This window comes from Bombus impatiens, unplaced genomic scaffold, assembly GCF_000188095.3.
Source record: "Bombus impatiens unplaced genomic scaffold, BIMP_2.2 scf_0320, whole genome shotgun sequence".
NCBI classification, from domain to species: Eukaryota; Metazoa; Arthropoda; class Insecta; order Hymenoptera; family Apidae; genus Bombus; species Bombus impatiens.
Genome location: NT_176739.1, coordinates 1,468,640 through 1,479,363, shown reverse-complemented (window position 1 = coordinate 1,479,363; position 10,724 = coordinate 1,468,640). Strand labels below are relative to the sequence as shown.

General features: G+C 34.1%; 2 protein-coding genes across 4 annotated transcripts in view; one reads left to right on the top strand and one right to left on the bottom strand.

The window, feature by feature from the left end:
* The window catches only part of LOC105680730, a 1,753-nt gene extending 995 nt beyond the window's left edge, over positions 1–758 (top strand). Inside the window, exon 2 of the mRNA XM_012385292.3 lies at positions 1–758. Within this exon, the coding sequence (XP_012240715.1) occupies positions 1–180 (180 nt within the window). The 3' untranslated portion in view covers positions 181–758.
* Positions 759–4,182: 3,424 nt separating this feature from the next.
* On the bottom strand, positions 4,183–10,548 carry LOC100745738 (chitinase-like protein Idgf4). Of its 3 annotated transcripts, none has more exons than XM_033320599.1 (6): positions 10,544–10,548; positions 7,490–7,625; positions 6,713–6,966; positions 6,066–6,369; positions 5,199–5,361; positions 4,183–4,995 (listed from the first exon to the last, which is right to left on the bottom strand). In XM_033320599.1, exons 2-6 carry the CDS (start codon positions 7,608–7,610, stop codon positions 4,515–4,517), a joined length of 1,323 nt encoding a protein of 440 aa, XP_033176490.1. In that variant the 5' UTR covers positions 7,611–7,625; positions 10,544–10,548; the 3' UTR covers positions 4,183–4,514. The 3 variants fall into 3 exon arrangements, with proteins under 3 accessions (XP_033176490.1, XP_003489372.1, XP_012240714.1); XM_003489324.4 differs by lacking the exon at positions 10,544–10,548 and adding an exon at positions 8,421–8,557; XM_012385291.3 differs by lacking the exon at positions 10,544–10,548 and adding an exon at positions 8,421–8,557 and having other exon boundaries at positions 4,183–4,977.
* Between the last annotated feature and the right edge of the window lie 176 nt (positions 10,549–10,724).

Sequence of the window (10,724 nt, the reverse complement as noted above, 5' to 3'; positions counted from 1 at the left end):
GGGCTGACTTTGCCGCAGACCAAGAAGAGGCCGAAGAAGAAGACGCCGATGATGCTGATGAAGCAGCAGCAGACCAGTAGACATGCGTGCAAAGACACGGAGAGGCTGCTGCGCGTACTCAGCGTGAACAATGTGGACCAAGATACTAGGTACAATGTCACACGGTGTTCTGTCATGTAGAGACACGCGTTAAGGGATTATTGGAATGAAGTTGAAGAGATTGGTGCTTGTTGGAGGAGGTTTCTAGAAGATGGAGCCCCACAGTTATGAGAAGAAAAGGTCCTGCAACACGATCTGGACCGTTCCTTTTTTCTTTTTTTGTTTTCTTTTTCTTATATAGGAAGGCTCCGCTAGGTAGGACAAAATTAATTGGTAATTTTAAAACATTCGGGGCGTATAGTTGGTTTTCGATGAATAAACAATCGTCGTATAATGAATAAACAATTGAAATTTATTTGAAAAAGGTAGGCTCTCCTCCCGAGCACGGGTTTAATATCGAAGCTCGATTCGATTTCCAAGATGATGGCCACGCAGATACGTGACCAGTCACGTGATATGTATTTCGCTAATAATAAGAAAGTTCTTCGTTCAGTGTGACTCGTGTCTTAGTACTATTAATCGCTTGTTGAGTTTGATAAAATCACCGAAAATCGGGGAGATCGGTATTTATATCGTTTTTAATGTAGACAGTTCGCATAAGCATAACGAAAAAAGAAAAAAAAAAAAGATATTCGAGAACTATGATCGGTCTTCTCCCTACGAAGATGATTGTAATCATTTATTTATGCATTTATATCACGTGTCGTTTTCATTCATTATCGTTGTTATTGTTTTGTTCTTTTTTTTTTTACTAATTTTTCACTAACGTGTTTAAATTGTTCGTTGTCTTTTTTGTCTTGGTGAGATTTCTGTTCGGTTAAATATTTCTAACGTGATGGATATTTTTAGAAAGCTTTGCATATCGTGCAATAGTTATGATAATCGAGAAATATATTTAAGTAAGAAATTAGCTGGTGAAGAAATATATTGTTGATAAGTGGAATCGTAACAGAAACGCTTGATTAATTAATATTTGAAAAAATTCAAGAAAAATCGAATATCATTGGAAATCAAGTAACTCAAGCAGAGTGTGAAACTAATAGAACCAATAGGGATCCTTTTTCAATAGCTGGTCGCAGAAATTCCCAAATTTCATCTTCTGCATCATAATAAAAATTCTTTGTCAAATTCTTTATCATGGTCATTAACAGAATACGTGAGAAGAAAATACTTTTTTTATCAAATCTATAAGCAAAGAAAATTTTCTTTGCTTAATGTAAATTGTTTATGCCATTTAAAAAGAATCCAGTTTAGACAAATATTTTATAGATGAATGAATTTTTGTTAATTTTTATATTTTATGATTTATGGAACAATCTCACTACACCATTGAGCCGAATTAAAAATCGCAATCGAAAATTCTAACATCTACACGCTTGTACTTTACGACTAATTCCGTCCCCAAGAAACATTCAAACTGATAAAAATTCTGGATTTTATTTATTCTATACTTGCGTGAAATTCTAAAAAATAATTCACACCTCTTCCCCCCCCCCTTTTCTTTCTATAGCAACGATATCAATCGACAAAAATCGTTGATAATTATTTTGTTGAAATTGTAAAAACAGTAGAATACTAACTGATTAAATTTATGGAACGTTTGAGAGAGATTATTATGCAGGGAAATGTTATCGACATTCGTCACTGTATTTAATAATGCGATATTTTATCCAAAGAGTTGACCAATTGCGTGATCTGCATTTAATGGATATGCATTTATTATTACAGGTTGTTTCAGAAGATACGTAACGCGCCATTTAAATGTGAATAAATAATAAAAGCAGAATTTGAACAGAATTTAAATTGAAAAATTTAATTTTACCTGACATTAAACAAAATTTAAGTAAAGTGATACAGATGATAGTTAAAGGTTTCAAAGTAGAATGCTGAACAAATTTGGAAATTTTCAAGAGACAACATGGCGCCATTTCGTTGACTAATAATGTATCTTCAGAGACAATATCGTTATCTGTAGAACAATATCGTTGAGTCTAAGAAATATATGAACGTTAAAGATTTTCATTCCACTGTTCATAAATGGAACATTGAAAAGGTTATTTAACAAATAAATGAAAAGTAATTTCTGGTAAAAAGAAGAAAAAATTTGTGAGGTTATCGTCGATCAGTTGAAAAAAGAAATCAACAGATACATCATCCCCGGTATAATAAAACGTAAGGAATAGAATGTGACGAGTCTCCTTGTTGCTGCTTCTTAGTTTCTTAATGACACAAACACAAAAGTTGCATTTGCAAGAAATAATTTTTTCAAAGAATATCGAAGCACCAAAGAGCATTTTGGATAACAAACGTTTCACACAGTATTCACGCATAGAAGAAAGTTATGTCAGAGAGTTCCGCGTACTTATTTTTTCACTGTCCGACCTCATGGTGAGCTGAATCTAGTCACAGATATGCTTTCAGCAACGTAATCTCGTCGAGTGTGCCCTGTTCCTGCTTAGAGAATCCTTCTCGACTGTCCTCGATCACGTCGAGCTCGTTGAGAAGACAACGAAAATCACTTTAAAGTGAATTATTGATAGCTACAAATTTTATTTGATCTGAAAAATTCATGAGTTCCAGAAATTTTCAGTTTTTTCTATCTTTTTCCCAGATATATCTTAGATTTTCATGAAGTTAGGAATTTTCTATTTTTTTTCATTTCATTTCAAATGACAATTTTCCTCCCCGAAATTTTCAGATGATCGAAATCCAGGGAAAATCTGCGAGATACTGAATCTAGAAATTTCTAGGATTCGATCTGAGAGCTCAAGGGATTGTAGCCTAATACACTACCCATTGCACTACCCAGATCTTTACGTACTAACTTCGTTCTTGTCCATTTTACCTATATCAATTATGTTGTTTTCGTATTAATTTAGTTCCATATTGATTTCAAATTCCAATTTTGAAAAAGGATTTTCTAATCTTACGTACGGGCTCGAATTAACACTTCACGAGGACCGAAGTCAGAGTAGATTAGGATTAAGTATCAGGGATAACCGTTGTGTTATTGTACGTTGTAACGCTACGTATATTATATTTCATTATATTATATGCCATAATGTAACGAGTGCCCTAACCCTGTTAAACTGTATATCGAATTATTAACTGTACCATAGAGTGTAAGCTATTCCAACTACCACGCCCAGTATTTTCTAAGTATTACGATTATGCTGCAGGATGTGTTCGTGTTGTTGCAACAACTGCTTCTGATTTGTCGTTCCTTTAAAGCGATTTTCCATAACCCCAAAAAGAAAGATATGATTTCACAAAAATGATAATTACACATTTTATATTAACAAAAATATATATTTTACCTTGTGTGTTGTTAAAGAAATCACAAAAATTATTATGAAGTAAATTGTTCCCTCTCAACCTTGGTATTAATGAAATTATCTCGATTTAGCGGAACGACAAACTGGATCGCAGGAACCAAATGGAACAAAGATGTCTACGACACCGCGTTCGCTGTACCAACCGTTTCTGCACGAATGTTTTTGGTGAAGCGCTGTGGGTTCGAACGAAGCACGAATATAATTTCTGTTCGACAATAACGTCGAGCTAATATGGAGGATGCAAAACTACGAATGTACAAGAGATTTCAGGAACGTTTCGTTTCTACGTATGAGAGTGGCTACGAATTAGCTGTGTCTCGTGTGCCATAACTCCTAACATTTGATATATTTATCGAGTCTAGTCCATTTACAATGAAACCTTTCGTACACACCCGAGCAAATGTGTTTATCCGAATTCATAGACTGCACGAAATATATATATATATATATTATATCTATATATACATGCACGTTTCATAAATCTCTACCTTGTCGACCGATCAAGATGTTGTGTTGGTTTCTAGCACTATGGTAATTAGTAACTATGGCTAGAATGGCGCCATGTGAATGTTAATATAAATCAGTCCTCCTACAGATTTATGGAAATTCCTTGCAACCTACTGTGTGAAGCTAAGAAGTTTGAAGTTACTGAACTTTTCTATAAATATAAACTATATTTGGTTCATTTCTAGCGAAAGTAGCTGATCACTAATAAAGATTAGCTTGAAATTAGTCAATAGTCATAGTGTTAATGTGACAACTAAGAATTTGACGAAAGGAAGAACTAATCGCCGAACTATTTCATCTTTATTCTCGATACAACACTTCTGATACAGCACTTTTTTCAAATACTTAACATATCACGAAAAACTAGAGCTACGCGAAGAATATAAAAAACACGAAGCAAATGCGTGAAAATCATTGGTCATTTAGAATCGAAATTTCAAAAAGATTGAGAAATACATTTTTTAGGCACGGCCTTAATCAAAAAACAGATCTAACACAACTTATACTTCAGCTGTGCCAAAATTGGCCACCTTCGACTCTTTCAATGTCCATCGAATAGTCTTTAATAACTTCTTACAGCTTGTATTTGGCGCCTCTGACGATAGGGTACTTGTCTCCGGTGCAGACACCACGGAAGTCGTCCAAGGACAAATCGTAGATAAGAACACCACCCAAACCTTTCGCCTTGGCGTAGGCAGCCTTATTGCCAGCTGTGTCAGGATCCTCATAACCGACCCAGATTCCGTCATTTCCAGTGTTCTCATTGTAAGATTGGAAGGCATAGCCGCCATATTTCTTGGATGGATCACCAACACGTCTCAAACGACCCACAGCGGATTCTGTCAGCCTGGAGCACACCTCAGCGTACGAGAGAAGTCCTGGCGTGTTTGTGTGTGGTCCTTCGGCTCCCGGACCCTCGGCGACTATGGGTGGTACCCCTGATATTTGACTGTCAGACGTGAGCTTCCATGTCCTGGCGTATGTTGGGATTCCCACGACTATTTTCGAGCCTGGAGTACCGTTTTCGAGCCAGTACCTTGAAACAGAATCAATACTTTACGGATATTTTAAAATTGTGCTACGTAAATGGAGATTCTGGAGCATTTTGGGGATTGGAACGCTTGAAAACCAGGGAGTCCCCTTGAATTGAAGGGAAATTGATTTTTGATTAAATTAATGGCACAATAAATTTCTGACGATTTGGGATTTTTAATAGTTGACGGCAGAGGATAAGCATAGCTTACAGAAGTTCCTCACCTGGTTGTGGCATCAACGTTGTCTTGGGGGACACGTCCATAACTCTCGTAAATGGGTGCTGGATAATCCCCTTCTTGTGGATTACGTTCTGGCGTTTTTTGGTCGAAAGTGAACAGGTGCACGGCATCGATGTTGGGTGCCAGCAATCTCGCGTCATAATAAACTGCAAGATATTAAATATAATAAGATAGAATCCACAAGAACTTTGAAGAAAAATCACAAAAGTATTACAGAACTAAAAAATATTTCTTTATTTTGAGATATCCAAATTTAGTGCTCATTTTTGCGTGGAAATTTATACACAAAAGTTCAAAATATTAAAACTTCGAACTTATTCAAACACGTGTTTGATAACTGCAGCAATTTGATTCTCTACATAAGAATTAAAATCAGTTGAAATTTTCTGATAAATGTAACGAGTAGGTGTCTAATAATTATGGCCTACAGTGTATGTTATTTGCAATCAATTTTACCAACACAGAGGCGTATGGAAACACGTTACAGATCCCACAAGTTACCAGATTCCCTAGGTTCAATATTTAGAGAACGTGACGCTGGCCAGTTACACGCACAGCCACAGATAAGGCAAGATTGGTCGCGGCAGCACGTTCTTAATTTCGAAGCAAACAGACTACGTGATTTCTATTAATTTTTCGTCCCTATTTCCTCGTCACATCTGGATACTAATATCATATCCAATATACCTACCATCCAAATCTTTAATCTCACCTGATTGCAAACTCGCTATATCGCCACCTTTGATTAAGAAAATTCGTTCATAACAATCCATTCATAACATGTTATGAGAGATTTTAAGAAGTCAAAGAAGTAACAGAGTAAAGAAGTGAAAATGGAGTCTGAACTTACTACTACTGTTAACATGAGGAATTACAGCAATAGTTAGGGCCTTCATTCTTGGTCTGAGTTGAGCTTTCAGGTCACGGACCAAGATGGTAAAGCCATCACGATGCTCCTGCTCCTTGTCATCTTTGAATTTACCATAACCAAAGGTCTTCTTCAAGCCATGCCAGATTGATCCAAATGTACCACGTTCTTTCTTGACTTTCACAGGTGGGAATTGCCAAGCCAGGTCAATTCCATCAAAGTCATAATCATTGAGAAGACGGTTGATTGAGTTAATGAACTTGGACCTTGATTCTGCCGTCTCAGTCTATAGCAATTGAGGATGTTAAGTTGTGTTTTTAACTTAGATTCAGTTTGAATTGTAATGAAAGTCAAATCTGGAGTATTTAGAACTTTGTAGCATCTCATAGCAGAAAAGAAAAATATGTAATGTTTAATAATAATTTCAATATTATTTAATTTTCAATTTCCAAATGAAATTGTATTTAATACTATAAAGAAACTTACATTGTTTGTCAACATAGTCTAGATCTAAGGTATTTATAGGAAAAAATTACAATAAAGGATGGTACAGCTCCTTGAAGTGAATCAATCAAAATAATAAGAAAAAAATAATAACAAAATAAAAACAAAAACAAAATAATACTTACAACAACAAGATACTTGTGAGTGTCATCCTCAGGATCAGCATTACCACCAATGCTAAGGTAGACCTTCAGATCTGGGAAGCCTTTCTTCAATTGTGTGGCGAGTTTGTAGTAAGAATATCCAACTCCAGTGTCCAAAGTTGGATTCAAAGGAACAACTTCTAATGTCTCTGCATTAATTCCTGCAAACCCATAGATCAAATGTGTGCACAGGGATAGAGCTGATCGAACATCATCCAACTGGAACTTTCCTGGCCCTGAAATATATCACAATAAATTACAATAAGTATCAAAAACACAACTATTGATGCTATGTAAGAGTAGGATTATTTTTAATTAATTGACAATGATCAAAATAATTAATATAATATATAAATCGTTATTCATTTAATAAGCATTAGGTGAATGAATAATAATTGATAATCTTTCTATTATATTATCTAATCTGATAATGATTAATAGTCATTAATTTCTAATCTATAATTACTAATTGATTGATTACTAAAATCAATAAACGATTAACAGTTATGATATTAATCATCATTAAAAATATATCAGTTATATTAAATAAAACAATGATGATTGCTCTAGCATCATAGAACGTTTAATTGGACTATAGTAATTGTTGATATTTTTAGTTTGAAATATTCAACATGAAAACTACTAATAAATTTCAACATCTTAATAGGCAAACTTCGTATTTCTCAGATTATAATTTCAAATTTTAATTAATCGAGCAAATTGATAGGTTGTTTGATAGAATAACGAAAGAAATTTTACCCTGTCGGTCGAAAGCCGTGCTGTTCCAATAGCACACAACTTTGTTGTGCTCATGTGTGTCAACACTGAGCGCCGGTTGAGCGCAGAATACCGCAATAGCGGCGAAAATTAGCACTTTCATTTTCACAGACTGGTTCTACGGAAATTAACATACAGTAAAATTAGCATGTAGAAAATAAGATCTGCTCCCAAGAAATATTGCATTATATTTCTATATTTATAGTTTAATATTATATTTCTATATTTATATATCTAATAAGTATCCCACAACAGTTTAATATAAATGAATGATAACATTATGTTTGCAATAAAGAAGATAAAAAGTTGAAGAAGAAATTATTAAAAAATATTGAATTACAGCTCTCCGTGAAAACTGAAAAACAAAACAGCAACTACGCATATCAAACATTTATACAAATTTAAAGGAAAAATCTACTTAAGCAAAGCAGTAAAATTACGAAAAGAAAAATGTCTATTATAATTTCTGTTAATAGATTCTTCTTTTCTTAGCCATTGACAGTTCCTATATGCCATACTACGCGTCGGCAACCATAAATTCAAATACGCCTATTATCCTTCCAAAAAGATGATTGAAAACTATCTGACAGTAGTTTAAAACTTTAGGTTACAAATATAAAGAAAATGGCACTAAATATTACCAAAATATTAAGAAAAAAATTCAGACATATTGCACATTGGCAATCGATATATTCTCAAGTAATACCGAAAATATACAAATAGAAGTCACATAATTTTCAATCGCACAATCTAAAGTTTCACTTTTAAGGACGAAACCTGAAGAAATCGCCACCGTATAAAATTAAAGGTGGCCCCAATAAAAACTCCAAGGTCGGACGTACTTTTCTCCAACGAAGAGATAAAACAAAAACTGTCTATAGAAACTTAAAAGGCTGAACGAAAAACGTCTTACCTTTTCGAAAGGAAGAAACGGACTGTCGTGGCGATTTCTTCGTCAGGGACTTTGATACCTTGCACAGTTCTATTGACTGATGTGGTGGGGATATTGGATCTCTTACGTCAGCGAAACGATCTTTCAGAAATCGTTTCTTCATGAGTGTTGACATATTCGTTCAGTCGAGAAATCAAGGCCATGGAGGGGACCAAAATGTTTCTCGGAACTTTGGTAGTGAATGCGCACCAGATAATTGGATCGATTCGAGGATTCGAGGAATTGGTGGCATGATCTCGCGGGTTTGTTGTTAGATCAGAGGCGATTTTTTCCATTATTTTAATTTTGAGGAATTAGGGAACTTTTATGGGGTGTTTTTGATCACTCAGTATATAGATTGTTATTCGGTAGCTTTGTTTCTTAATCGTTGGCAATAAGAAAATTCTTTTTTATTTTTACTTCTACAATAGTGAGACAGAAATGAAAAACGTGATTAAAGAGGAGAAGATTTTCATTCGGTAATTTGATGTATTTGGAGGTTAATAGATTGGGAATTGGTAGAGTAGGACATTAATAGATAAAAGAAATTTTAATTTAAATTGGTTTTTGAATTTCTTATATATTTCTCGATATCAAATATTTTCTTTGCTATATTTCTGTAAGACAGAGGATTTTTATTATGAAAATATTTTACACATATTATTTGCTGTGAATTGATGGTCTAGATATAAGTGAACAAATTTTGTCTTGATTTTGATTGACTTAGAGAGGGAGTTGGAATTTTGGAGATTTTTGGATGCCAAATTTACTTCCTTTAAGTGTTCATCTTTAATTTTCTTTAAGTTTGTTTGTGAGTTTTGAGTTGCTTTTATTCACTAGTCTCGTTTAAAAAGAAAGAGGAAGAGAGAAGCGATAAAAGAGGGAAGTGATGTTACATAAATTGACAGTTTACATGATTAATAATATTTTGTTGCAACATTGACTAATTCAGGAAGAATGTTGATATTAAAAATATTTTGATAACAAATCTTGTTTTTAGCGTTATTTTATGGATTATGTGTAGAAATTTAGGATGTATAGAAATTCGTTTAGCGAAAAGGGGAAGAAAAAAAGGAAAGAGGGATATAAACTGAAGAAATCTTCACACATTAAATTTGACATGTTGAGAGAAAAGGAACGTTTAATGTTTCTTCTATACTAAATAGAACTAAAGCTAATTTCAAAAATAAAATTAAAAGAAGCAATGTTGCTAACTTCTTATTTTTCATTTATTTCCGATTATAACTGGTTGCCACCTAACAAATAAAAATATAATAGTTAAAAACGAGGAGCAAAATGAAAACAAATTGGAACAATTTATACGATGGAAAATCACGATGAGATATTTTTAATGGGACATGGATATTCTCAAATAAGTAAACAGATTATAAGAAGTGAGTTATAATTTCCCTTCTTCGTTGTTTATCTAATGTGTTATTTTACCAAGCACGAACTATCTGCTGAAATGAGTAACAGCCAGTTAATTTACTGAATCTCAGATGTAGCGGTGTCGCAACCTTTCACTCGGGTTATCGTGTTAACGTAGATCTCGTTTACTCCCAATACTTGCGTTTCTATCTTCTAGTAAACAACTCGTGTGTGCTAGTCGTCTACTAGTTAGTTAAAAACTATTATTTTGAAAATAATTCTTTCCTGGTAACACAGGATATTACAAATAATAGGAAACATAACTCAAAAGGAAGACAAGAGAAAAAACAAAAAGAAGTAATTTAGGAAATAACGATGATCATTCATAGCGAAGATGAAGTGTCGTTATTTATTATTTAATTAAATATTTTCAATGATCGTTCTCATCTTGATCTGGTCTCTTATGGGATGTTATAACAATCCGTATTTCCCTTTTCACAAAAAGAAGAAAGACTATCCTCTTCCAAGGAATGTCTAACCTCCATAAATTGACGAAGTATCCTTGCAAAGATTCGTGAAGGATAATTCAGACGTGAAAAATTCAGAAGGCGAAAAGAAGAAACAAGGAAAACAACTTCTGTCGTGTCACTCGCTGGTTCTCGAAGGTTATTCGCACGTGAATTGTCGAATACGCGAGTCGACTCCTGACGAAGTAATTGAAGATGATTGTGCGATACGTTTTCGAGATGAGATCATGCATCATGACGCTTCTCATGTAGGTCGTATTCGATTAATGCGAAGGAAGTCGAATTACGGGCGTTTGACGGCTTCGAAACAAACCTTGAGACGTTTGATAATTACGAATCGATTCGTTTTATGATAGTTTTATGACATTTGCGTTATCGTGCGAACGAGAGC

What these genes read in the sequence shown, in the direction of transcription:
- LOC100745738 (XM_033320599.1), bottom strand. Translation starts at nt 7,610, where the DNA reads ATGAAAGTGCTAATTTTCGCCGCTATTGCGGTATTCTGCGCTCAACCG. An exon ending in CTCACAAGTATCTTGTTGTT is followed by an intron (nt 6,370 to 6,712) that starts GTAAGTATTATT and finishes CAATTGCTATAG; the next exon opens with ACTGAGACGGCAGAATCAAG. An exon ending in AACGTTGATGCCACAACCAG is followed by an intron (nt 4,996 to 5,198) that starts GTGAGGAACTTC and finishes ATATCCGTAAAG; the next exon opens with TATTGATTCTGTTTCAAGGT.